Raw genomic sequence first — 24,175 nt, 5'->3', positions numbered from 1 at the left:
CTTAAAGAAAGAAACCATGAAATCTTTGTTCTGTCCCTTTATATTTTTTAGGTGTTTTGGTCAGGCCCCCAATCTCCTCCTGCATTGTTGTTAGTTGGTTTTTGTTGTTGTTGTTGTTGTTGTTGTTATTAGTTTCACTTTTAGCCAAAGATTTTTTTCACATTAGCAAAGATTTGAGTGGATTTTACAGACAGATTTGTGTGGCTCACATTTCTAATGTTCTCTCCCTTCTATGATTCCACTAGTAATTTTTTGGCTGTTTCCCCAGCTCCAAATTCTATTCTCTGATATCTCAAGCCAATAAGTAGGCCCAGCTTCATGGCCATATTACTTGCAAAGTCATACATGACTTCATGCCTGTTTTAATATTCTGTTATCATTGTCTTGAAATTCCTAAATTTTCAACAATGGACACTGGACTTTTATTTTGCACTGGTCCTCACAAATAGTGTAGCTGGTCTTGCCGGTAATATTGTGGCTTTCTGCTGCCCACTGATTACAAATTGGAGAGTGTCCTCAAGCAAAAAGTCTTAAAGTCACAAATCTTACCCACAGCATGTATTTTTCCAGGGTAGACTTGCTCTTGTTACTCTCCAGTACATTAAAACAGGAGATACAAATATATTTTTTAATTGATTAGTCCAACTGAGCTACCCTGCTCAACCATGATTTTGAACTAGGGGCCATTTTGCATAGGGGCATTTTTGGCATATCTGGAGATATTTTGTTGTTGTTGTCATTATTGAGTAAGAGTGCCACTGGGTAGAGGCCAAGGATGCTGCTAAACATCTTACAATACACAGGACACCTCCCCACCACAACAAATTATCTAGCCACAAAAGTCAATAGTGTCAAGGTTGAGAAATCCTGCATTATATAAAATTAGCCCTCTTTCATTTTTAATGGATACATTATTATTGCATTCTTGAGAATGTATCATTGTTTAATCAATTCTCTTTAACTACACATCATACTATTCAAATATAGTTCCAACTGAAGAGAAAGAAGCTAAATTGGTCTTAACTCATTTCTACAATTTTTACTTAAGTTTCCAATTAAACAATATGAAAATTTGCAAAAATGTGCAATAATAAAATGCCACTTTCATCAACTGACCAGGATTTCCATGCAAAACCTTTCACTATATCCAATTCTGATTGCTTTTACGAAGTTCAAAGGAAAATGGATTTAGACTGACATAATCCTATTGACATCAGTTACAATTAAATACAAAATTATACCTTAAATTAACATGCTATAAGTTTACATTTACTTTAGAGTCCCCTCATGATTTCTGTTTTCCAGTTCATAATCATTCTTTGACTTTATAAATTGCTTGCTTACATGACCCAATTTTCATGAATTAAAAATCATACTGGTTAAAGAGAAAACTCTAAATTTAACTAAAGTGATATATAAATATTAAATATTTTATTCTAATTTATCCTACCCAAAGAAGACATAGTCCAATTTTGTATAATTTGTAATTGAAAGTGTTGAAAGAAATTGAAATATTTGCAAAATGAGCACAACAAACCTTGGATTCTTTTAATAGGATTTTAAGAATTATTTTCAGTTTATAATATTGGGTACTAATAAAAACATTGTCTTCTATCTCTTTTAAGTAAACTCTTTTAAGTAACTTTTAAGTAAAGGTGAGTGAATTCTCATCTAGATACATAGTAATTTACATACTTTAAAAAATCTATAATAGGGGCACCTGGGTGGCTCAGTCAGTTAAGCATCCAACTTTTGATTTCAGCTCAAGTCATGATCTCAGGGTTGTGAGACTGCACCCCAGTCAGTCTCCATGCTCTGCCTGGAGTGTTCTTGAGAGATTCTCTCTCTCTCTCTCTCTCTCCCTTTCCCTTTCCCTTTCCATCTTCCTCTCCCTCCCCCTCTACCCCTTACCCCAGTTGTTCTAGCAGTCTCACTCTCAAATTAATTAATTAAAAATAAAATTAATACTATATTAATACTATACTATTAGTTAATTAAAAAAATAAAATCTATACTATATTTGTTTCTATATTCACCAGGCTTTAATATATAAAATGTCATCCATTTCTTGAAGTTTAATAAGTTATAACAGGAAAGGAATTGGTATATATTCTTCCCAGTTCAAATATCCCTTCCTCTGAATGGTCTTCCCTGTATCACACACAAACTTCTTCCCCTACCAATTTTTTTTTATTGAAGTGTAATTAACATACAGTGTCATACTAGTTTCAGGTGTACAATATAATGACTTAACAATTCTATACATTACTCAGTGCTTATCATGATAAGTGTACTCTTTAATTTTCATCACCTATTTCACCTATCCCTTCATACCCATCTCTCTTCTAGCAAACACCAGTTCTCTGTATTTAAGAGTCTGGTTTTTTGCCTGTGTCTCTTCTTTGTTCATTTGTTTTGTTTCTTAAATTCCACATGAGTGAAATTGCATGGTATTTGTCTTTCTTTGATTTATTTCACTTAGCATAATACCCTCTAGGTCCATCCTTGTTGTAATATTTCATTGGGTATGTGTGTGTGTGTATATATATAATACTATATATTAACAATATAATTGTATTATATAGTATTAATACTATTGTAATATATATACATATTGTGTGTATAAATTATAATATACATGTATGTATTTTATATATATATGTATATACACATATATATTACAGCTTCCTTATCCATCTAACAATGAACACTTGGGTTGCTTCCATATCTCAGCCATTGTAACTAATGCTAACTATAAACTTAGAGGTGTGTGTATCCCTTTGAATTAGTGTTTCCCTTTTCTTTGCCTCCCTCCCCAATTTAAGTTGGGCCTTCTTAGAGAACCCTGTTCCTTCTCTTCACAGCATTTGCATAATTTGAAATACATAATAAATGTATTAATTTGTGTACATATGACTTTTTAAAAGATATTATTTATTCATTTGTGAGATATATATATCTCACAGAGAGAGAGAGAGAGGCAGAGACACAGGCAAAGGGAAAAGCAGGCTCTGTGCAGGGAGCCCACTGTAGGACCTCATTCCAGAACCCCAGGATCACACCCCGAGCCAAAGGCAGACGCTCAACCACTGAGCTACCCAGGCATCTTTGTATTTGATTGAACATATTTCTACTTCACTAGTATATGAATACCACAAAGACTCCTGTCTTTTGCTTCAATGGATACCAACCAGAATGCTTAGCATTTTGTTGGTGCTTGATAAATACTAAATAAGTGAATGGATAAATGGAGGATGGGCAGGCGAATGAATACTGAAAATCACAGTGATGCTTAATAGCTTTTTCTGTTTTCTCAAGTTAGATTTCCTATAGTCCTCCTTCATTCTACTCCTCAAAAACCTACAAGTGCAGCTAATTTTGGCAAACTTGGGGGATAATGTTAGGTTCAAAACATTACATGGTATTTGTTATTAACAGGGCCCTAAAATAAATGTAATCTAGATCTCCAATTTCCTTCTTAAAATGTAATCAGAAGCCTGGGTGTCTCAGTTAAGTGTCTACCTTCGGCTCATGTCCTGATCCCAGAGTCCTGGGATTGAGCCCCCTCAGGCTCCCTGCTCAGTGTCTGCTTCTCCCCCTGCCCTTCCCCTCCTGATCTTTCTCTCTCTCTCTCTCAAATATTTTTTTAAAAATGTAATCAAAATGTATCTTTCTCCTCCAGACATCCAAGATGCCAAAAGGAAAGAAGGGGAAGGGGAAGAAGGTGGCCCCAGCTCCTGCTGTTGTGAAGCAGCAAGGGGCCAAGAAGGTGATCAGTCCCATTTGAGAAAATGCCCAAGAACTCTGGCATCAGACAGGACATCCAGCCCAAAAGGGACCTCATCTGCTTTGTGAAATGGCCCTGCTACATCTGGCTGCGGTGGCAAAGGGCTATTCTCTATAAATGTCTAAAAATGCTTCCCACGGTTAACTAGTTCACCAGGGCTGCCAAAAAGCTAGTCACCTGCTTAAGCAGGCTCACAAGTACAGACCAGAGAGGAAGCGAGAGAAGAAGCAGAGATTGATTTGGGCTGAGAAGAAAGCTGCTGGCAAAGGGAATGTCCCCACTAAGAGGCCGCCTGTCCTTCAAGCTGGGGTTAATACTGCCACCATCTCTGTGGAAAACAAGAAGGCTCCGATGGTAGTGAGTCCACATGATGTGGATCCCACTGTCTTCCGGCCTGCCCTGGGGGTTCTCTACTGCATTAACAGGGGGAAAGCCAGGCTCTCGGGGCCTGCTCCACAGGAAGACCTGCACCACTGCTGCCTCCACACAAGAAGACAAAGAAGCTCTGACTGAGCTGATGGCAGCCATCAGGACCAATTACAACGACAGATACGATGAGATCCACCATCACTGGGGAGGCAATGTCCCGGGTCTGGCTCACATTGCCAAGTTGGAAAAGGTAAAGGCTAAACAACTGGCCGGGAAACTGGGCTGAGTGGATGCTGTTGAATTTTCTGTACATAAAAGAAATAAGTTATCTTTCAAAATAGATTTTAAAAATAATAAAATAAAAATGTAATCAAATGTAATATAAAAACCAAGTGCCAACTGGTACAGTGTACCCTTATTACGTGCGGTGTTGCATTAAACAGACCAATGTGATGCTATTAGTCAGATTTATATTAGATATATTAAACAGTTGTAATATTTCATGTCATTGTGCTAGAAATTAAGGAACGTGTTTATAACACAGTTCTTAAAAGCTATCAAAGATGAAGGATGTTAAGTGGGAAATAATGGAGATGGTGGAGATCTCTGGTGGGTCTGTATGCATAGGAGGCCTGGAGAAATATGCCTCTGCTCCTCTCTGCCCTATACTGTGGATTAAAAAAAAAACAGGATACAGAGTGCAATTTCATGTATTTGTTTTAGCAAATAAAAAAGTGTATGACAATTACATGTTCTTCTTTGCAATGTTTAATAATTGTAATTGTTAAAAATGATGTCATGGGCCCCCTGGAGATTTTGTCAAGATCAAAGCCATAATAGCATTAAGGATCAAAAGCGTGCAGACGTGTCCAGTGTGTAAGTGAAAAAGGAGAGGCAAGGTGCGGTGCTCTCTGCAGGTAATAGATCCGGCAATTCAAGATCTGCAAGCTACCATCTCTACCCCTTTATTAGGTTTCCCGTTCATATTTACCACTACCCCAGATCGAAGCCACGGTGGTTTTTTTAAGTGCTGCAATGGCAGCTCTGGGTGGTGACGGCAGCAGCACCGCCACTGCGGCACTGCCCGCAGCTGCGAGTGGGCTCGGGCAACCGTATTTACGGTATGGAAGACCCGGTCGCGAGGCGGTACCCACCGCCTTGGAGGCTGGGCCACGCGGCGATCTTTACCATAACTAGCGTGGACCCGGCGGTGCCATCACCGGGAACCACCGAGGGGCGGTATTTACGGTAACAGGGGATGGACCTCGCGGCGGTATTTACGGTAACGGGGGCCCGGCTCGCGGAGACGGTATTTACGGTACCCGGAGCCGGCCCCAGGGGCGGTATTTACGGTAACGGGGCCGGGCTCGCAGAGACGGTATTTACGGTACCGGGAGCCGGCCCCAGGGGCGGTATTTACGGTACCGGGGCCGGGCTTGCGGAGACGGTATTTACGGTAACGGGGTCGGGCTCGCAGAGACGGTATTTACGGTACCGGGAGCCGGCCCCAGGGGCGGTATTTACGGTAACGGGGCCGGGCTCGCGGAGACGGTATTTACGGTAGCGGTGGGCCGGACTCGCGGAGGCCGTCGGCGCGGCCGGCTCGCCGCGTTATCAGGTGATCTGCTGCCCAGGCGGCCACCACCCCCTGCACCCGGCGGAAAATGCAAAATGGCCCTCCGGGACAGTGAGGGGCCGAGGACCCCCGCCCAGGCCCGCCGCGCCCCCAGCCCGCAACGTGTGAGCGGCAGCGCCGCGCGGGGTCCGGGTGCAGCCCCCTCCCGCCCCTCCGCCTGGGCCCCGGCCTGAGCCCCGCGTCCACATGGGTCTGTGCTACAGCCTGCGGCCGCTGCTCTTCGGCGACCCGGAGGACGGGGCCCGCGCCGCCGCGGAAGCGCCTGCGGAGGACGCGCGGCCCCGCCTGACCCCGGCCCCGGCCCCGGCCCCGGCCCCGGCCCCGGCCCCCGCCCGGAGCCCGGCGGCGCTGGGGGGAGTCGCGGCGCAGACCCCGCTGCCTCGGGGCGCCGGCGGGAGCCCGGCGTGCGCGCGGGCCCGGGCCGCCCCGAAGCAGGAGCGGCGACGGCGTCCGGAGCAGCAGCGGGCGGAGGAGCGCGAGGCGGAGCGCGAGGCGGAGCGCGAGGCCAGGAAGGTCAGCAGGAGCATCGACCGCATGCTGCGCCAGCAGAAGCGCGACCTGCAGCAGACGCACCGGCTCCTGCTGCTGGGTAGGTGCGGGGCGCGGGGCGCGGGGCGCCGGGGCGCGGGCCCCTGGGGGAGGGCAGGCCGGAGCCGAGGCTGCGACGGTCGCTCCGCCGACGACACTGACTGCCGTGACGTGGCCGACGACACATTCCCGGGTGATCTTGCCGCTTTCCGCGCCAATTGCCCATTTATTAGTAATGAATGAGCTTCTCTGGGAACGTCGGCCTCAGTTGACTTGCGTCCCCAGGCTGCGTCCGCAGGGACGGCAAACGCCAGCGCCTCGTCCCCGTCTCCGGCAGCTGCAGGCGCCCTGCACTTTGTTTTAGGCACAAATGGCAGGAGACGGTGCGACCTTTCAGCGCGACCCCAAAGCTCTGGTTCCCATCGCAGATTAGGGCCGAGCTGGCGGTGGGTGTGGCGTGTTCGCTTTAGGGCGGTGACCTCAGCGGCTGTAGGGCGGCGGCTCCGTTCCACTGAGTAGCTCCTCGTGCGGCAGCAGAGGCGGCAGAGCGTGGCGGCTCCCGAGAGCTGTGCGCGGTGCTGGCTGCCTGCGGGAAGGGGGCACCGAGTCACCGGCGGCCGCTTGGTTTGCGAGGATTTCCTCAGGGCTTTCGCTGTAGCAAGCAGAGCAGTGCGTCTCCGAGTTAACACCCGGAAAGCATTTTCTATGCACTCTACTGTAGGATTAAAAAAAGCAAAAATAAAAAAAAAAATAAAAAATCATGAGTTCCTGACGCTGCTTGTTGCCTTTTAAATTTTAAGGCAAACAACAACAAAATTTAATATGTGGGCTTTGACCCAGATTTTGTGAGATATAAGGAAAATTACAGTTTACCTCCGTGCTCTGTTATGCATAGGAAAAGAACCCATTCCATGACCTGAGTAAGATACCTGGTTATAAACGAAGGGAGCTTGTATATAACATTTAGAGAACCAATTAAGTCTTCAGTTGGAAAGGGAAAGGGGAGTTGGGGGGGGGGGAGCAAAGCAGAAAAAGATTAATAAGCAAGCAGGTCGCCCAAAAAGGGAAGAGGACGAGATGAGAAGCAGAGTTCTCATCTACAGTGCCAACTCCTACAGTATGACAGAGCAGTGTTTTCAGAGGTGTGAAAATACAGAAGTATAATCTTACGATGTCATACCTCAAACTATTATATATAGGGTAAAACAGTTCTTCAAAAATGCAGGTGCTCAGAGTATGCTCCTACCCACTTATTTTTCTGGAAAGAAATTAATTTGCAATTACTCAAGCCAAAATTTTTAAGTACATCAGACAAAAATAACTTGAAAAGGGAAGGATTGTGGTCTCAAGAAATGAAAGACAAATAAAATGAATAAGGTCTAGAGTTGTGGCAACATGGTGCTGTTTTAATGTGATAGTGTTGAACAGAATTTAAAAAAAAAAAAGCAAAAAAAAAGAGGGATCTCTGGGTGGCTCAGCGGTTTAGCGCCTGCCTTTGGCCCAGGGCACAATCCTGGAGTCCCGGGATTGAGTCCCACATTGGGCTCCTGGCATGGAGCCTGCTTCTCCCTCCTCCTGTGTCTCTGCCTCTCTCTCTCTCTCTCTCTCTCTCTCTCTATGCCTATCATGAATAAATAAATCTTTGAAAAAATGAATATGTGAAGGGGCACCTGGGTGGCTCAGTTGGTTGAGCATCTGCCTTCAGTTCAGGCCACAGTCTCAGGGTCCTGGGATGGAGTCTCAAATGGGCTCCCCGCTGGGTGGGGAGCCTGCTTGTCCCTCTCCCTCTGCCCTTTTTGCCTGCTCATGCTTGCTCTCTCACAAATAAATAAACTCTTAAAAAAAAAAAAAGAATATGTGAAGCAGAACATGTTTGACATATGTAAAAATTAATAAACTTGTGGTTTTTAAAAAGGAACTGGGAGATAATATCTAAAGAAGGGAATGTTGTGCTCCAAAGAGCAGACTCCTGGTGACACATGTTAAATGACTACCCTCTTTAAAGACATTATCTCATAGCCTAATATAGCTTGTATAGCAACATCATATTGGAAATGACATTGACTCACTCTTTAGGGGAAAAGTATATGGTATCTTTCGCCCGATGACATCAACATTAAAACACATACTGTTGTGTCAGGTTGACATTGTTTATCGGATTTTGTATAGATTTGAATTAAACTGAGAAAGGTTCTTGGTTTTGTTAGGATTTAGAATGGATTTAGCTGGAAATCTTTGAATTTACTGACCATTCATGTCTTCAAATGTTTGCTTCGGCTGCCATTATGTTGAGTAGGCATTTGTCTTGCTCACTGACCCCATTCACTTATTTATTCTGGAATGTACATTGGAGAACTCACAGGCTCAAGAAGGATGCATGCACTTTACGGCCGTTCCGTACTCCGTGTCCACTTGTCCAAGGCTGTCCCATCTTCCATGACAGTATCTTCTCTAGGAGACACGCACAGAGTCCTCCTGTGGGAATAAATGTCTAACTCCCTTATCTCCATATTGAATTCTATTTGCATCTCTTGTTTGGCACTTTGTTACAGTCCACACGGCTTCATGGGTGCTTTGATGCATGCCAGCACCCCCATGGGTCCATCCGGATGACCTGAACTTTGTTTCCTGTGCTGGACTTAGTGCTATTGGTGCTAGAAGCAAAAGAGTCTGGTGGGAGCCACTGTGGCCGTGAGGGCTTAATGGCCAGAATGATGTGGTTCTGTTTTAACTTTTAGATGGAACATTCTTTCTAGCTCAGGGTGGCTGGATTTTAAAGGGGTGCAGAGATAGGGTGGAGATAAGACTGAAGCCCCAGTTAAAAGGCTGCAGATCCTGGAGGGATCCAGAAGTCCAAGCTAGAGCAGTGTAGTAGGAATGGGGAGGGAATGGTGTCAGAGAAGTGGTCAGATGACAGGTCTGTAGGGTGGGTCATGGGGAGGAACTCCCAGAGAACTCTCTCCTCCAGAGCATGAGCTGTATAATAGTAGGCTTGACCTGCCCTCGCAGAGTGCCACAGACTGAGCGGATGAAACAACAGCCATTGATTTGCTCACGGTTCTGGAGGCTGGAAGTACAAGCGTGAGGCCCAGCAGGATTGGTTTCCCTGAGACCTCTTCTCCTGGCTTGCAGACAGCCACCTTCTTCCAGGTCCTCACATGGCCTTTCCTCTGTACACCTGTGCCCAGGGGAGGAGGGACACATCAGGTTAGGATCCCCCATTATAACCCCACTTAACCTGAAGAGCCCCCCTGAGGGCCCTGTCTCCAAATACAGCCACTTTGGGAGTTAGGGCTTCAGCTTATGAATGGGGGACAGGGGAGCACAATTTAGGTTGAGGTTTCAGAGAGAGAGCTATTATCTAAAGGAACAGTTGTGTCCTAGCTTCAGCTCATTGTTGCCTTGCAAGTATGCAAGCCCAGTGTTGCCCTTCTGAATTTCCAGAACAAGATGGAAATGCCCATTTTTGGGGTCAAGAGCCAGCCTTCAGTGCAGGTCGTGATCCTGCTCATCCTGGATAGAGTCCCAGCCAGCTTCCTGCTCAGCGGGGAGCCTGCTTCTCCAGCTCCCTCTGCATGCTTGTACTCTCTCTCACACTCGCTCTCAAATAAATAAAGGAAATCTTTACAAAAAAAAAAAAAAGGAAATGCCGATTTTCATCTGACACCAACTTATTTTTAAAGCATTGGCTCAAATTACTAAAACACACTCTCTGTGCCCGATGCAGTCCACAGGCCACCAGTATTATTTCTAATCTCTATCCCCAGTGACACAGACCTCTCTGGGCTCCAGGGGCAGCCTGTAGAAGCACAGTTGACAAAACTGGGTGTAGGATCAAAATATTTCATCTCACAGCAGGCAAAGCTACATTCACCATTCTTTTGAGTGAATTTGTCTACCACTGAGCTCACGGGGTTATTATATAGCAGATGTCCTTGACTTCCACGACTTCTATGGACTGTGATCTTAATTCCCTCAATGTGAATTCACCACATTCCTACTGGGGAAGCACTGTCATCTACCACCTATTCATTTGATATTATTATTTTCCCAGATTATTATTCAATTTTAAAATTTTCAATTGTGGGTTGGAATAAAGTAAAAAATGTTTTTTACTTTATTCAACTATTTGTAAATAATTTTACACTTGGGTTAGTGGATGTGAACAGGGCTAAGGGAAGTCCTTCCCACCCTGCACTTGCCTCCCTGCCTCATCTCTCTTCTCATTCCACTATGCCTCAAGCCCTGGTGGTCTGGCCCTTTCTATTTTCCTCCTATCCTCCAGGACCTGTGCTGCTCTGTCCTCATGTCCCACTGGTGGTTGGGTACTTTATCCTTTTCCTCTCCTGTCCCATGTCCCTCTCTGCTTTATTTCCTGGCTATGTCCTGTCCTTTGCAGCTCACTCTGAGCTCTTTGCCAGCTCCTCCTTCCTAGCAGGTCATGGCTAAGCTTTAAGGAGGCTCTTGCCTGGGTGGTGCAGACTAAACCTGGGGTGGTAGGTCGGGCCAGTGGTTATGCGCTTAGGTCACTGTAGTTCACAAAAACTCCACTGCATCCTTGCCCTACTTCATCCCAACCTTCCCTGAGAAGGGAGGAGAGCAGGAATCCCACAGCACGTGCACCAGCACTGCATTAGTGAGCAGCAGCGCCATCCTGTTGGGGTGAAGGGCTTTCTCCTATCCTAGGAAGGTTTAAAGAGACTGCTCTCTAGGGGCCATGGATGATCCTAGTGTGGTGGGATCCCCCTCCCCCCACTAGGGTCAGGACGTGGACAGTAACATCTGTGCAAGTGTTGACTGGAAAAATAAAGTGTTGGTTGGCTAGAAAAACAAAAACTATTTCCTGTTGTATTTTTGTGTGATTGATACTTCCCTGCCAGGAATACATCTTTCAAGACGGAAGCAATCTCTTTGGGACATTTGCTGTTTTTCTTTTGCATTTGGCTGTTAGTATAAACCAGAATGACCTCAGTCTGTGTCTGTAGATGCTGCAAGAGGAAGTGTTTGGTGCACTGACAAAACATGGAATGTTCTTCCCTGTGATGTTTTCATCGTTTGTTTTTTTCAAATAAATGTCTTTTTTCTTCTTCTTCTTAATTCGTGGTAATGTATACAGTGGCCAAGACAGCAGTTTTTGAGTTGTGCAGTTCACTCCATCTGTGTGGACAAGTGGGTCACATCCTCATCAACTCGCCACCTTCATTTTGCCCCCGCCTCCTATAGCACTGTGGCTCTTAAAGTCAGTGGGAGTCCCAGATACTCTGGCTGTGGCTTTACATTCCTGAAGTCACAAAAGTGTCGTGCTTCCTTACAGCCTTGGAAGGGGAGGCTGTGCCTCTGTGGCATTTTAGTCACAAGTTCTGTGTCATTTTATTGTATTATCTATTACCTACAGTCTTACAGGCCTGATGCTGCCATTGTTTATGCGAAGCTGCATTTCATCCCCAGAATTCAAGCTGTTCTTTGACCCGTCAAAACACTGGAAGGTCAGAACACTCGGTCAAAGCTGTTTCCTTTGACTTGGGTCTTAGTTAGTTCTGGCCGTGATAGTACTACAGACGGGGTGGCTCAAGCCACAGAAATTGATTTTCTCACACTTTACAGAGACTGGAAAGGCCAGGATGGAGGTCCAGCAGGATTCATTATCTGTTGAAGGCTGTTGCTGGCTTGCAGATGGCCAGCTTCTCATGTGTCCTCTCATAGCAGGAGGTCTCCCTTCCTCTTCTTATCAGGACACCAACCCTATTGGATTAGGGCTCCACCCTTATGGACTCATTTAACCTTAATTACCTCCTACGGACCCTATCTCCAAATAGTCACACTGGGGATCATGGCTTCAACATCCGACTTTTGATGGGACACGGTTTGGTCCTTAACAACTTGCAAACCCACTCGTGTTCATATGGATGATTAGTACTGGCCCTGAAAATGACTCAAACTGAATGTCATCTACCGTGGCTAAGTGTGTCGGTAGAACATATAACTGTTTTTATGAGTCCTCTCACAACGTGAGGATATACTTATGATCCGCTAGAAGACGCGTACTGGTGAAGAACAAAGCATTGGAATCAGACAGACTTTGTTTGAAATTCCAGCATACCCATTTACCAACTCTGCAACCTTAGATTGGGGCTTCAGTCTCCTTATCAATAGTAATCCTGAGGCCACATGCTTACTAAGAAGATTAAGTGAAATTAATTGAAAAAGTTATATGTAAACTTACTTGATGTAGAGCATAGCACATGGTGAACACTCCATAAATTGGCACAGTCTCTCAACTCTATACGCAGCTGAACCATTTCTCTCTGTGACACCCATACTCTGAATTGTAAACTAAATGGTAACGTGATATCACCCAACCTAAAAAAGTTAATCCCATTCCAGGCTCACGCAGTTACCCTCGGATGGAGCCAGGATTCAAACCCAGGCAGTCTGGCTTTGCTGCACCAACCTGGCAAATGGCCAGCTGGAAACAGTTGCAGTGGTCCAATCAAGAGACGTGAAGAGGTGAATGCAGGCCGATGTAGTAATGACAAAGAAGAAAGGCAGAATGGAGTCCACTGGATCTGGTGACTGAGAAAATGGTGCAAAGTAGAGGGAAAAGGAGTCTCAATGAACTCTTTTCTCTCTTGGGCAAGAAGGCAATAACATCCCCACAATGAGGGATTTAGAAGAAGAAGGGCAGGTGGAGTAAAAGAACAAGGAGTTCCATTTTGGCTGTGTTGAAGGTGAGCCACCCATGAGAAGCCTTGGGCATCGTCAGGGAAACAGATGGGCACTTACTGAGGGTCTGGAAACCACAGTGCATACTGAGCTGGAGATAGACACGCAGGACTAACCCGCTGGCAACAGGCCCTGGAGGAGGGGACAGGCCACCCCAGGAGAATGTGCTCAGTAAGAAGAGGGCCCAGGACAGAAGAACACAGAGCCCCCATCTCCCAGAAGAGTGCTGCAGAAGGAAAGGTATAAAGAGCAACAAAGACCTCTGGGAGAAGCCAAGAAAGAAGGAGTTTCACAAAGAGGGAAAGAGCCAGGAGTTTCAGCTGGGAGTTCCAGGATAAGGACGGTGTTTGCCAGTTTGTGCAAAGGTGGCACCGGAGGCTGAAGAGCACCGGACATGGGAATCGTGAAGCTGTCACAGAACCCATTCTGGGGAGGCCAGAAGAGGGGAGACCACACCTTTCAGAGTGGCTCCTAAAGAAACAGTTGGGAAGGATCCAAATGAAACAGCAGAAAGTATACAGGTGGTTGATTCCTGCAGGTGAAGAGAAAGAGGACAAGAGAGGAATTACCAGATCTTTCCATTCACAAGGGTTCCTGAGAGTGCACTGGCTGGCTTGGCACTGGCCATGAGTCTGCCGTCCAGCGTCCAGGTGTGTGGGCCAGCCTCCCTACCCTCTACCTCCATAACTGTCCTCTGACACAGTGTCCTCTGACACACTGTCAGACATGTGTGCAATTTATAGTGAATCTTCACTAGCAAGCAGATGGTTCAATTGAGTTGAGACCAAGAGATCAAGCAAATTCTCCAGCTAGTTCAGTCTATGAAAAGTTTCCAAGCAGGGACGCACGGGTGGCTCAGTGGTTGAGCGTCTGCCTTTGGCTCAGGTCGTGATCCTGGGTCCCGGGATGGAGTTCTGAATCCAGCTTCCCACAGGGAGCCTGCTTCTCCCTCTGCCTGTGTCTCTGCCTCTCTCTCTCTCTCTCTCTCTCTCTCTCTGTCTATCATGAATAAATAAATAAAATCTTTTTTAAAAAGAAAAGTTTCCAAGCATAAGCATCTTCAAAAGTAAGACCAAACTATTAGGACCTAAAATCCACTCTTGACCTTGAAAGATAACAGGAAGATTGTCAAAACCCCACGACATAAAGCAATTAGAATAAACAAAGAACCCTGAATGATTGTTCTTTACCCCACAGCACCCAGAATACTTTACTGCATGTCTCAATTTATTAATACTTAGTTACTTTGTTTAGTTGGTTTCAAACCGAGACAAACTCTTTAACTGAAAAAGAGAGAATCAGGTTGTCAGCTAAAGCAGTGACTCTAATTGTGTTTGGGGATCTGGTGAAAACTGCCCCCTAGTGTTTTAAAATCCCGTTACTGAGGATGAGCACGTAAAGCTCAGAGGAATTTTGAGGCAGTTAAATGACTCTGTATGATACTGTAATGGTGGCTGCACATCCTTATCCATTTGTCCAAGCCCATGGACTGTACAACACCAAGGGTAAGCCCTAATACAAACTATGGACTTTGGGGAGTAAAGACGCATCAGTGTTGGCTCATCAGCTGTAACATGTGTGGCTGCGTTGCTAACAGTGCGGAATGCTGGTAGTGGGGGTGCTGCGGGGTAGGTAGTGGGTACATGGGAAATCTCTGTGCTCTCCAGTCAACTTTGCTGTCAATCTAAAACTGTTCTAAAAAATTAAATCTTTTTTTAAAATTCCCATAATAGAAAAAGAGAGAGATTCTTACCCCTGAATTAGGATCCCAAGAGGAGGAGCTCAGGGCCACGAGCATCAGACCTCAAGTCCAAAGCAGGAAAGATAGTGTCTTGTTATTGAAAACTGTGGTTTATGAATTAGAAAGGACCACTTGAAGATATTTCCCTCTGCAGTACTAGGGGGTAACGTTTTCCCTACTAAGAAGGATGTTGGACTCACATTGCAGTCCAGTACCTCCCAGTGCCATGGAGCGGCTTGTATGCCCTCTACCTCCAGGCCGCTCTGCATCTGCTCTGTAGGGCTGCCTGGTCTCTGTGTCTTGCTCAGAACCAGCCGTAGCATCATGACACTGCTGCTGTCAAAGGTGCCACACCTGATGCCACCGAAGCAAGACAGGATGTTGCCCTCCTCCCCCCATCAACCCTGCCCCCAGAAGGGCAAGTGACAGTGCAAGCATCCCACCAGCTCCTCTTTTTTTTTTTTAAGATTTATTTATTTATTTATTCAGAGAGAGAGAGAGAGAGAGAGAGAGAGAGAGAGGCAGAGACACAGGCAGAGAGAGAAGTAGGCTCCATGCAGGGAGCCCAACATGGGACTCAATCCCGGGTCTCCGGGATCACATCCTGGGCTGCAGGCGGCGCTAAAGCGCTGCGCCACCGGGGCTGCCCCTCTATAATCCTAGCAGAAGAGACCTAGAGAAGGCCTGCGTCCCTATAACTTGGATTGGCATTCACTCAGTGTATTTTTTTTCTACAGCTGAAAAGTGAGTTTTCTCTCCCAGGAAATGAAATATGACCTAAAAGTCTCCCAGGAAAAACTCAGGAAGAGGATATCTGGCATAAGAGGAAAACAAAAGCAATTCTACCCATACCCTGAGCTACAAGGGAAAAGGTTGCTTTATTCATTGAATCACATCTACTTCTCACCAACCATAAACATTTCCTTGAGAGCCTACTATGTGGCAGGTGTTTCTCTGGGTAATACGGAGACTCCAAGGGGTAGAAGGAGATCGTCTCAGCCCAGGAGAAATTCACAGTGTGATCAAAGAAAAGGACATAAGTCTCCAAAAGAAACAGCAGTGTGAGTGTGCGTGTGCTATGTGGTGAATGGTCACAGCAAGGGTTCATAATACCATAATTAGAGTTCACACAGAAGGCTAGCAAGATGATGGGCATCCCCCTTCCTTAGGATGTGTTATTAGTGAGAGCACAGGGAAGGTAGGAACTTAATTGCTTAGAGGGTGTCATGTGTTTGCACATAAATGCGTAATGCTACTCTAGATCCTGGATGCAGACCACCTGCCGAAGCATCCTGCAACCTGCTTGGAGTTCACACTTGGCAACTCGGTTTCCCTGTTCGTCATAGAGCCACAGAAAGAGCCCAGAAGTACTCACAGTACAGCCCCAGGATGTAGCAGAGACCTGGGGTGCTTACCAGACAGGACTGATGGTTTGAGAACATAAAGAAAGTTTACGTGGCAGGATATAGCAGTGTGGGATGGGAAGAAGATTGTTCCTTTTATGTCCAACCATCAAAGTGCTTCATAAGTCAATACTAGAAGCTGCATTTTATGAATTATGCCATCATGGGAGACTGTAAAGAGGCATGAAGAAAACAAAAGTTTGTCTTTTTTTAAAAGAAGTATATTCATCATGAAACTTAGGAGCTGTCATTTGACTGCCAAAAACTGTCCACATTAAAACAATGGACACTGTTTATTTCTCACAGTTATAAGGGCAGCATCAGATTTTTTTTTTTAAGTTTTGATTAAAGTGGTTTTAAAACATGGAGGTGAGGGGAATAGCTTACCCAGGATCCAGGCATCAGCAATTCTTACCTCACAGCAGTGGGTGAGGAATTTTTGATGGTATAATTCTAATGAATTGTTGTTTTATAGTTTGAAAGAACATCATTGTAAAAATAAGTGGCAAGCCACAGTATGGAACCTTTAACTTAATTTCAGAGAAGCGACTGTGTTTTGCAGAAGCTTCTAGGAGCATCAGGAGAGTACAGTTTTGCATCTCCACACATGCTCCAGCTGGAAGGCCAGGCCCTGAATTTCTTCTTTCCCCACAAGTGGCTTCTCAGTAAGAGGCATCAGGTCAAGTCAGGATCATCAGATGAACTTAGACCCAGATTGCATTTCTTCTTTAGAGGAAAGACCATTAAGCAGAGGTAGGCCAGCTACCAGGATCTGTAGACACAAAAGTCACCACTTTGAATGAGCAGAGCAAGACCCAGAAAGTGAATGAGGGCCCACGAGATGGAACAGGACAGAATGGGAAGGTGGGTGCTGATGCCCGGGAGTGCTGGGTCCTCACCTTACCTGAGCCCCCAGGGGCTGGTCAGCCTCAGAGGCCAATGTAGACAGACCAGAAGCCCACAGCTCCCCAAGAAGGAAACCTAGAACAAGACCAAAGCCAGCTTATCAAAAAAGGGGTATGAGTTGCAAATCAATCAGCTGTTTGAGGGCAGAGCAAATGGTCTGCTCAAAAGACTGTCAGCTCTGTGTCCTGGGCTATTCGTTGCTAATTCAGTCACGGTTCGTGGCACCTCCGACAGGCCCAGTTCTGTAACATACAAGGTCATCCTCGGTGACTCGTAGCCTCATGGGAAGACCAGGGTCTTAGGCACCCATATGACACAGCACAACCCAGCACCCACAGATCACGGAGGACAGAGGGACAAGGCAGCACAAAGGAGCTTCCAGGGGGACGTCACCCAAGTCCGACTTCCAGACAGCTTTCTCCCTAAAGAGCAAAAACCCACTTGTGAAATATAGTTCTGTTTATAATGTTAAGAGTTGTTTGTTTTTTTACCCCCATTTGGAGCAGTTTGTTGGAATACGGAATATTAAGGTTCCTCCTAGAACAAATGAAAAAATAAAAAACAGCACTTTTTCCCTAGTGGCATTACAGTCTGCATCCGCTGCAAATTCCAAAGTCCAGTTCAGATAGGCTGTAATTGACTTGTGTGATCTTCCTGAAACATGAGGGAATGTCCTTCTTTTTATGGTTATTAGGAGTTTCTGTTGTACAAAGAAATTCAAAGTGTTAAATAGAGCCAATCAGTCGCGATGAGGGGAAGAGAGCCATCTACTAATAATTTCTTTCCTTCCTGGGCCATAAGGGACAGTTACATAATTCTTTATCTATGAAATTCTTTTAAGTGGCACTTTATTTTAGAATGATTTTTTAATGTAGCAGCATGCTGAACATCAACTCTTTCTAAGTGCTGCATAGAACAAAAAAGCAGGCAGAGAGGCAGTTGGTCTGATACCCTCTGCTGTGCCTAATGGAGGGAGAGTGCTTATTTAATATTCAGATCCACTTCCCACTTCTGATCTAATGGCATTTTCTCAGAAGAAACCTCTCCCGTGTGGGCTTAGATACGATAATCACCTCGTAACAGGATGCAGTGGGACAGATCAGTGACGGAGCACGGATACAGACGCTCCGGGATCTCTGTGGTCACCTGTGGATGGAGGGGGAGGGGTGATCTGGTGTCAGCGAGCCACCAAGGTGGACACGGAGAGGCGTGCTTCCCCGAACACTGCTGCCCCCCAAGCTTTTTGTTTGTTTTTTTTTCTTCAAAGATCTTATTTATTTATTCATGAGAGACACACAGAATGAGAGAGAGGCAGAGACACAGGCAGAGGGAGAAGCAGGCTCCCTGCAGGGAGCCTGACATGGGACTTGATCCGGATCCCGGGTCTCCAGGATCAGGGCCTGGGCTGAAGGCGGCGCTAAACCGCTGAGCCACCCTGGCTGCCCCCCCTCCTCAAGTTTTGTTTCTGCCTCACTCTCTCCCTTGACCTAAAATTCCAAAGTGCAGGTGTCCTAATTTAAATCAAGTATAGCTGAACGTTCACTTAGGAAAACAGAAGGTGGATTTCAAAAATCCTGTTATGCAAGCCAACATGGAAAAAAAAAAGAAAAAAAATAGCATAGCTGTTCTTCAAGAGAACCTGAACACTGGGGACTGCAGCGGGTCACAGGCTGGGTCACACAGTGTATCCGTAGTTACTTTTTTTTTTTTTTTTTTTTGGATTATTACAGGTTTTCACCATACAAAGCAATTCAATGTGCCAAAGAGAACCAGTGGGACACCAAGGGGGACGACACACCGGAGTTCCAGCAGAACTCCCAGTAGGGGCCCAGGAATACTGTGGGTCAGGGTATCAGGGCAAAGGGAGGGGGTGGCCGGTGACCGAGTGGTGACGCCAGTTTCCCCCGCATGAATCCACCCCTGTCCTGCTAACCCACAGATGCCGAGGGCTGGCTCCATGCCTGGCCACCCACCAGCGCCCTCCCCAGTCCCTGGAACCAGCCTCGTGGCCTGTGGTGGGGTCTTCAGGCTCCCCTCTTGCATTTCTGTCTCTTCTTTCTGGAGATCAGTCTTTTTTTTTTTTTTTTTTTTTTTAAGATTTTATTTATTTATTCATGAGACACAGGCAGAGGGAGAAGCAGGCTCCATGCAGGGAGCCCGATGTGGGACTGGATCCCAGGTCTCCAGGATCATGTCCTGGGCTGAAGGCAGGAGCCCAACTGCTGAGCCAGCCAGGGATCCCCAGAGGTCAGTCTTTCCTCTGAGTTTCTCCCTACAGCACCTGGCTCTTACGTGGGGCCTTTTGGTCATTCCAACCAAGTTATTAAATGAGGTAAAGATTTAAGCCCATTACCAAAAACAAGATTTTATTAGCAAAGACTTGTAGGTCAGTTGGGGGCCAAAAGATGGTGCAAGGACGTTTGTCATTTGTGCTGTAGAGATTCCAACCCAAAAGTTGGAAATGCCCAGCTTCCCGCCCCGGGCCCTATCCTGGCCCCAGCTTCCCTGGAGGCAAGGCCCCCTCGGGATCCCAGCTGGGGGCGGACAGACTTGCCCACAACACCTCTTAGAGACCCCATTCCCTCCAATGTTCACGGAGTGACGTGTCCCCCGCACCTCCCTGCGGCGGGGATGACAGAGAGAGGGAAGGGCCTCCCCGCCAGGTTGCTAGGGGGACCCTCTCTGGGGGTCCCGGCCTCCTGCGACACACTGTGAGACACCCGTCTGTGGCAGCCCTTCCCGCCAACCCCAAGCCTCCATAGGCCACCTGTAGCTGGCACGCTGGGGAGAGAAAGACCACCCAGATGGGAGCAAGCAGGGCCTATTCGTTCAGAGCTGGTGGTAGTGGGAGCCTTAGGCACCATCCCTTCATCTGGCTCGAGGGCAGACGAAGGACCCAGAAAGCTCCTTGGTGGGAAAAAAGGAAAGGCCTCAGGTATAACCCCAGCGGAGACTGCTGGTGAAGGCAAGCTACAGGTGGGCTGACTAGAAATTGGGCATCCTGTCTAAGAGAGCGCATATTACTATTCTCCAGGTGGTCCTAAGTTGGAGGTGTTGCAGGTGGGGGGCAAAAATTAAGGAAGCTCTCAGTTATTCATCGAGTCCTGGCCATTTGGGGCCAGCTGCTACAGGGTTATTGTTTGCCTTCTTGGACAGGGTGCTTGAGATCATCATGGCTTCACCTCCCCGGCTGGTTACTGCCGAGAGTGGGTTGGTCTCCTGGGCTGGGTGCTGCAAGCTGTGGGTCAGAGTTTGATCTTTGCATACGGCAGCGCTGTTGTCCTTTTGTTGTATTTTCTGTCTTCTGGACGTTTCCATAGAGAGAGCAGCTGTGTGAGCTAGCGGAGAGCCCCTGCTGTGTAGACCTGTCTGGAAATCTGGCCCTCCATCCCCTGGAAGGTTACTTAGCACCTCTGAGTTTCCTTTCCTTCAGTGTAAGATGAAGACAGGGATACTTTCCAGAAGGATCATTTTGAAAATTGAGGTGAAGCACCAGGACACAGAGCAGAGTGTGGTGACCATACCTTCCTGCCCCCATTCCCATCATCCTTCCATTCACGCTGTGGTATAAGGGCAAGGTCTGATATGTTGCCCTTCCTAGGAACATCTACACCTTACCAGGGGAAAAGCCCAAGTTTGATCTAAAGGAACAGCCCAGAATCATGGGATTTTCTGAGGGCACTTCAAGTGCCAGCAGCTAAACAGAATCACAACAAGTAGTGAGGCTAGGATTTTAGCTTCTCCCGCCCTCCCACTTCTCTTTCCAGAGATCTGCGCGTGAGGCTTCTCTACTGTACTCCATCATTGCTGCCAGTTAAAGGACAACTAAGGAGTACAGGGATTGCTGAACGAGCGCGGGGTTGTGCTTTTAAATAACTTGGTCAGAAAGCTTTCATTGAGTGTTTCATTGGTATTTGTTTGGTACAAACAAATCCCAGGCCAATTTGGTTGGCCTGAAGGAGATAAAAGACAGGACCAGGTAACAATATGGAGAACAGCATCTCAGGAAAGGGAGAGGCAAGTGCAAAGGTCCTGAGGGTTGGTGAGCCTAGTGTGTTCAAGGAATAAGCCTGGCCAGTGAGCATATAAGGCACTAAAAAGCCAGTGGAGGCTTAGGGTAGGATGGTAGCAATGGAGTGATGAGCAGTGGTGAGTTTCTAGCTAGATTTTGAAGGCAGATTAACAGTTTGCCAATGAATTGGATGTGGGTGGGAGAGAAGGGGTGGGTGGACTCCAGGAGGAGCGTTATGGCTGGGGGAGGGGTGGGGCTACAAGTCATTGAGTGTCTCCCACACGTACTTTAAATTCTCAAAACGGGCGTCTGGGTGGCCCAGTCAGTTAGTTAACCATCTGCCTTCAGGTCCAGTCATGATCTGAGAGTCCTGGGACCCAGCCCCACATCCAGCCCCATATGGAGCTCCCAGCTCAGCAGGAAGTCTGCCTCTCCCTCTGCCCCTCCCACTCCTCGTGCTCTCTCTCTCTCTCACCCTCTCTCTCTCTCAAACAAATAAATATTTTTTTTAAATTTTCAAAACAGAACACTGTGACCAAATATGCCAGGTATGCCAGGAAAGGAGCCATAGACCCCACAGAAACACATGAGTGTGGTTGTGTTCCAATAAAAGTTTATTTATAAACACTTAAATTTGAATTTCATAGAATTTTTAAGTGTCATGAAATATTATTTTTCTTTTGATTTTTCTGCAACCATTTAAACTCTTTTTAGTTCATGAATCATGTACAAACAAGTGGCAAATTGAAGTTTGCTGAGCCCTGATCTAGAGCCTAAAATCTCACCCTTTGTTGGTGGTACAATTTGTAAAATTGTACAATTACTTCAAAGAATTCGTGGGTAATTTTTTATGAAGTAAAAAATATACCTATCCTAAGGTTCAATAATACCACTCCTAGAAATTTACCCAAGAAAAATGAAAGCATGTGTTTACTTAAAGTTTTGTACAGAATGTTTATATCAACTTTATTCAAGATGTCCAAAAATGGAGGTGTCTCAGGGGCTCACTTGGTTCAGCGTCTGACTCTCCATCTCAGCTCAGGTCTTGATCTCAGGGTTGTGAATTCGAGCCCTACATTGGGGTCCACACTGGGCGTTGAACCTACTTAAAAAAGGAAAAGAAAAAAAAAAGCCAAAAACAGAAAACAACCCAAATCTTCACCAAAAGAATGAATAAACAAATCATGTACATTCCTGCAATGAAATATTAAACAAAAGATAGGCTATTAATAGAAAGCATAACAATACAGATGATTTTTTAAAAATATCATGTATGTATACAGAAGAGTGTGTACTGAAGTAGAATATCTACCTATGGCTATTTGTATATAATCCAATAACAGGTAAAACCAACCTACGAGGCTAGAAATCAGAATAGTGGTTTGGAGGGGGCGATGAGGCACCCTTCTGGGGTCATGGAAATATTCTGTATTTTGTTTACAGTGGTAATTATAGAGGCATAAACATGTGTCGAAATTTATCAAACTAGACACTTTAGATCTATGTATTTCACTGTAAAATTTACTTCTTTAAAACATGAAGCCCTGGGCAGCCCCGATGGCCTAGCGATTTGGCGCCACCTTCAGCCAGGGGTATGATCCTGGAGACCCGGGATCGAGTCCCATGTCAGGCTCCCTGCATGGAGCCTGCTTCTCCCTCTGCCTGTGTCTCTGCCTCTCTGTGTGTGTGTGTCTGTCATGAATAAAGAAATAAAATCTTTAAAAAACAAAACAAAACATGAAGCCCTTAAAAGTAGTACCTGGTATGTACATAGTAAAAGGTCAATAAATGTCTGCTTTTTTAAAAAGGTTTTTTTTTTTTTTAAAGGACAGCTACATTAAAATTCAATAAGGATGAATCTAATTATATAATGAGACCATAAGTTATGGCTTACTGCATCCTAAACGTAATATGTTTACCACAGAAAGAAGATCCCCACCATGTGTTGGAATGTGTTCTAATGATCCAAGATTAAACCCCAAACTCTGAAGTGGGAGGAGGCAAGGGTGGTGTAGCTACTCTGTCGGTCACACAGTCAGGATTGGAAGAGGAGTTTGGGGTTCAGGCCAGCTGCCTACGTGGACACTCCCCAAGCTCCTACACAATGCCAGACATCACGGGGCTGCAGACCACTAATTATTGGCCACCCTATTCCCTTTGTAGCTCTGTTGTCTTCTCTCTATGCCAGGACCCCAAACTGAAGTCCTAATCCCCAAACTGAAAGGCGGAAAGCCTGATGAGAAGCCATTCATTGGGCCAACTGTGTAGAGAGATTGCACAAGTCCTGTTTTAATCCAGACTTTTTCTGTCGCCAGTGACAGAATGCTAGCTCCTGGGAGGCAGGGGCAGAGGGGAGCATGTCAACGGGAAGTCCCTGTGTCCCCAGCCAGCGTCATGCATGCCCCCTACCTTCCAGGCCTCCTTCTGTCATGTTCTGGCTGCTGTTTCACCACCAGGGACCCCACCATCACAGAGCCTCAAGAACCCCACAGAGGGGATCCCTGGGTGGCTCACCGGTTTAGCGCCGCCTTCAGTCCAGGGTGTGATTCTGGAGTCCCGGAATCAAGTCCCACGTGGGGCTCCCTGCATAGGGCCTGCTTCTCCCTCTGCCTGGGTCTCTGCCCCCCTCTCTCTCTCTCTCTCTCTCTCTGTGTGTGTGTGTGTCTCTCATGAATAAATAAATAAAATCGTAAAAAAAAAAAAAACCCCGCAGAAAGAGACCTGACAGTTTTGGGCAGAACAGCACAAATGAGAGTTTAAAACTGTTTCTTAAAAAATAATAATAATAAATTAATTAATTAAATTTAAAAAATAAAGCTATTTCTAACTGGCATTTGGTTTTGTCCCAAACCTCAGGGTTGCTTTCTTTTAACAAACCAAAGTATCATTAGCGTACAATATACCGATTGCAGGTGTACAACAGAGTGATTCCACGTTTACACATGCGCATCATGAAATGACCACCACGCTGAGTCTAGTTACCACCTGTCACTGGACCAAGTTGCTTTTTAAGATTGATTCCCTTAATATTTTCTAGAATCACTTCTGACCTTAATTTCACCATTAATCT

General features: G+C 45.9%; 1 protein-coding gene and 1 pseudogene across 3 annotated transcripts in view; both read left to right on the top strand.

Annotated features, from left to right (window-relative positions):
• The first annotated feature begins 3,691 nt into the window (after positions 1 to 3,691).
• Positions 3,692 to 4,442, top strand: LOC112925330 (large ribosomal subunit protein eL8 pseudogene; annotated as a pseudogene).
• A 1,398-nt stretch (positions 4,443 to 5,840) lies between these two features.
• GNAL (G protein subunit alpha L) overlaps positions 5,841 to 24,175 on the top strand; it is a 144,516-nt gene continuing 126,181 nt past the window's right edge. The window contains exon 1 of one of the 3 annotated variants that reach the window (XM_026005979.2): positions 5,841 to 6,381. In XM_026005979.2, the coding sequence (XP_025861764.2) occupies positions 5,979 to 6,381 (403 nt within the window). In that variant the 5' untranslated portion in view covers positions 5,841 to 5,978. The remainder of the gene's footprint in view (positions 6,382 to 24,175) is intronic. The other 2 variants (XM_072734867.1, XM_026005977.2) reach the window with 2 other exon arrangements.

Source organism: Vulpes vulpes, chromosome 13 (assembly GCF_048418805.1).
Source record: "Vulpes vulpes isolate BD-2025 chromosome 13, VulVul3, whole genome shotgun sequence".
In the NCBI taxonomy this organism is placed as follows: Eukaryota; Metazoa; Chordata; class Mammalia; order Carnivora; family Canidae; genus Vulpes; species Vulpes vulpes.
The sequence above is the reverse complement of the archived record's forward strand: the minus strand, read 5'-3'. Positions and strand labels throughout refer to the sequence as shown.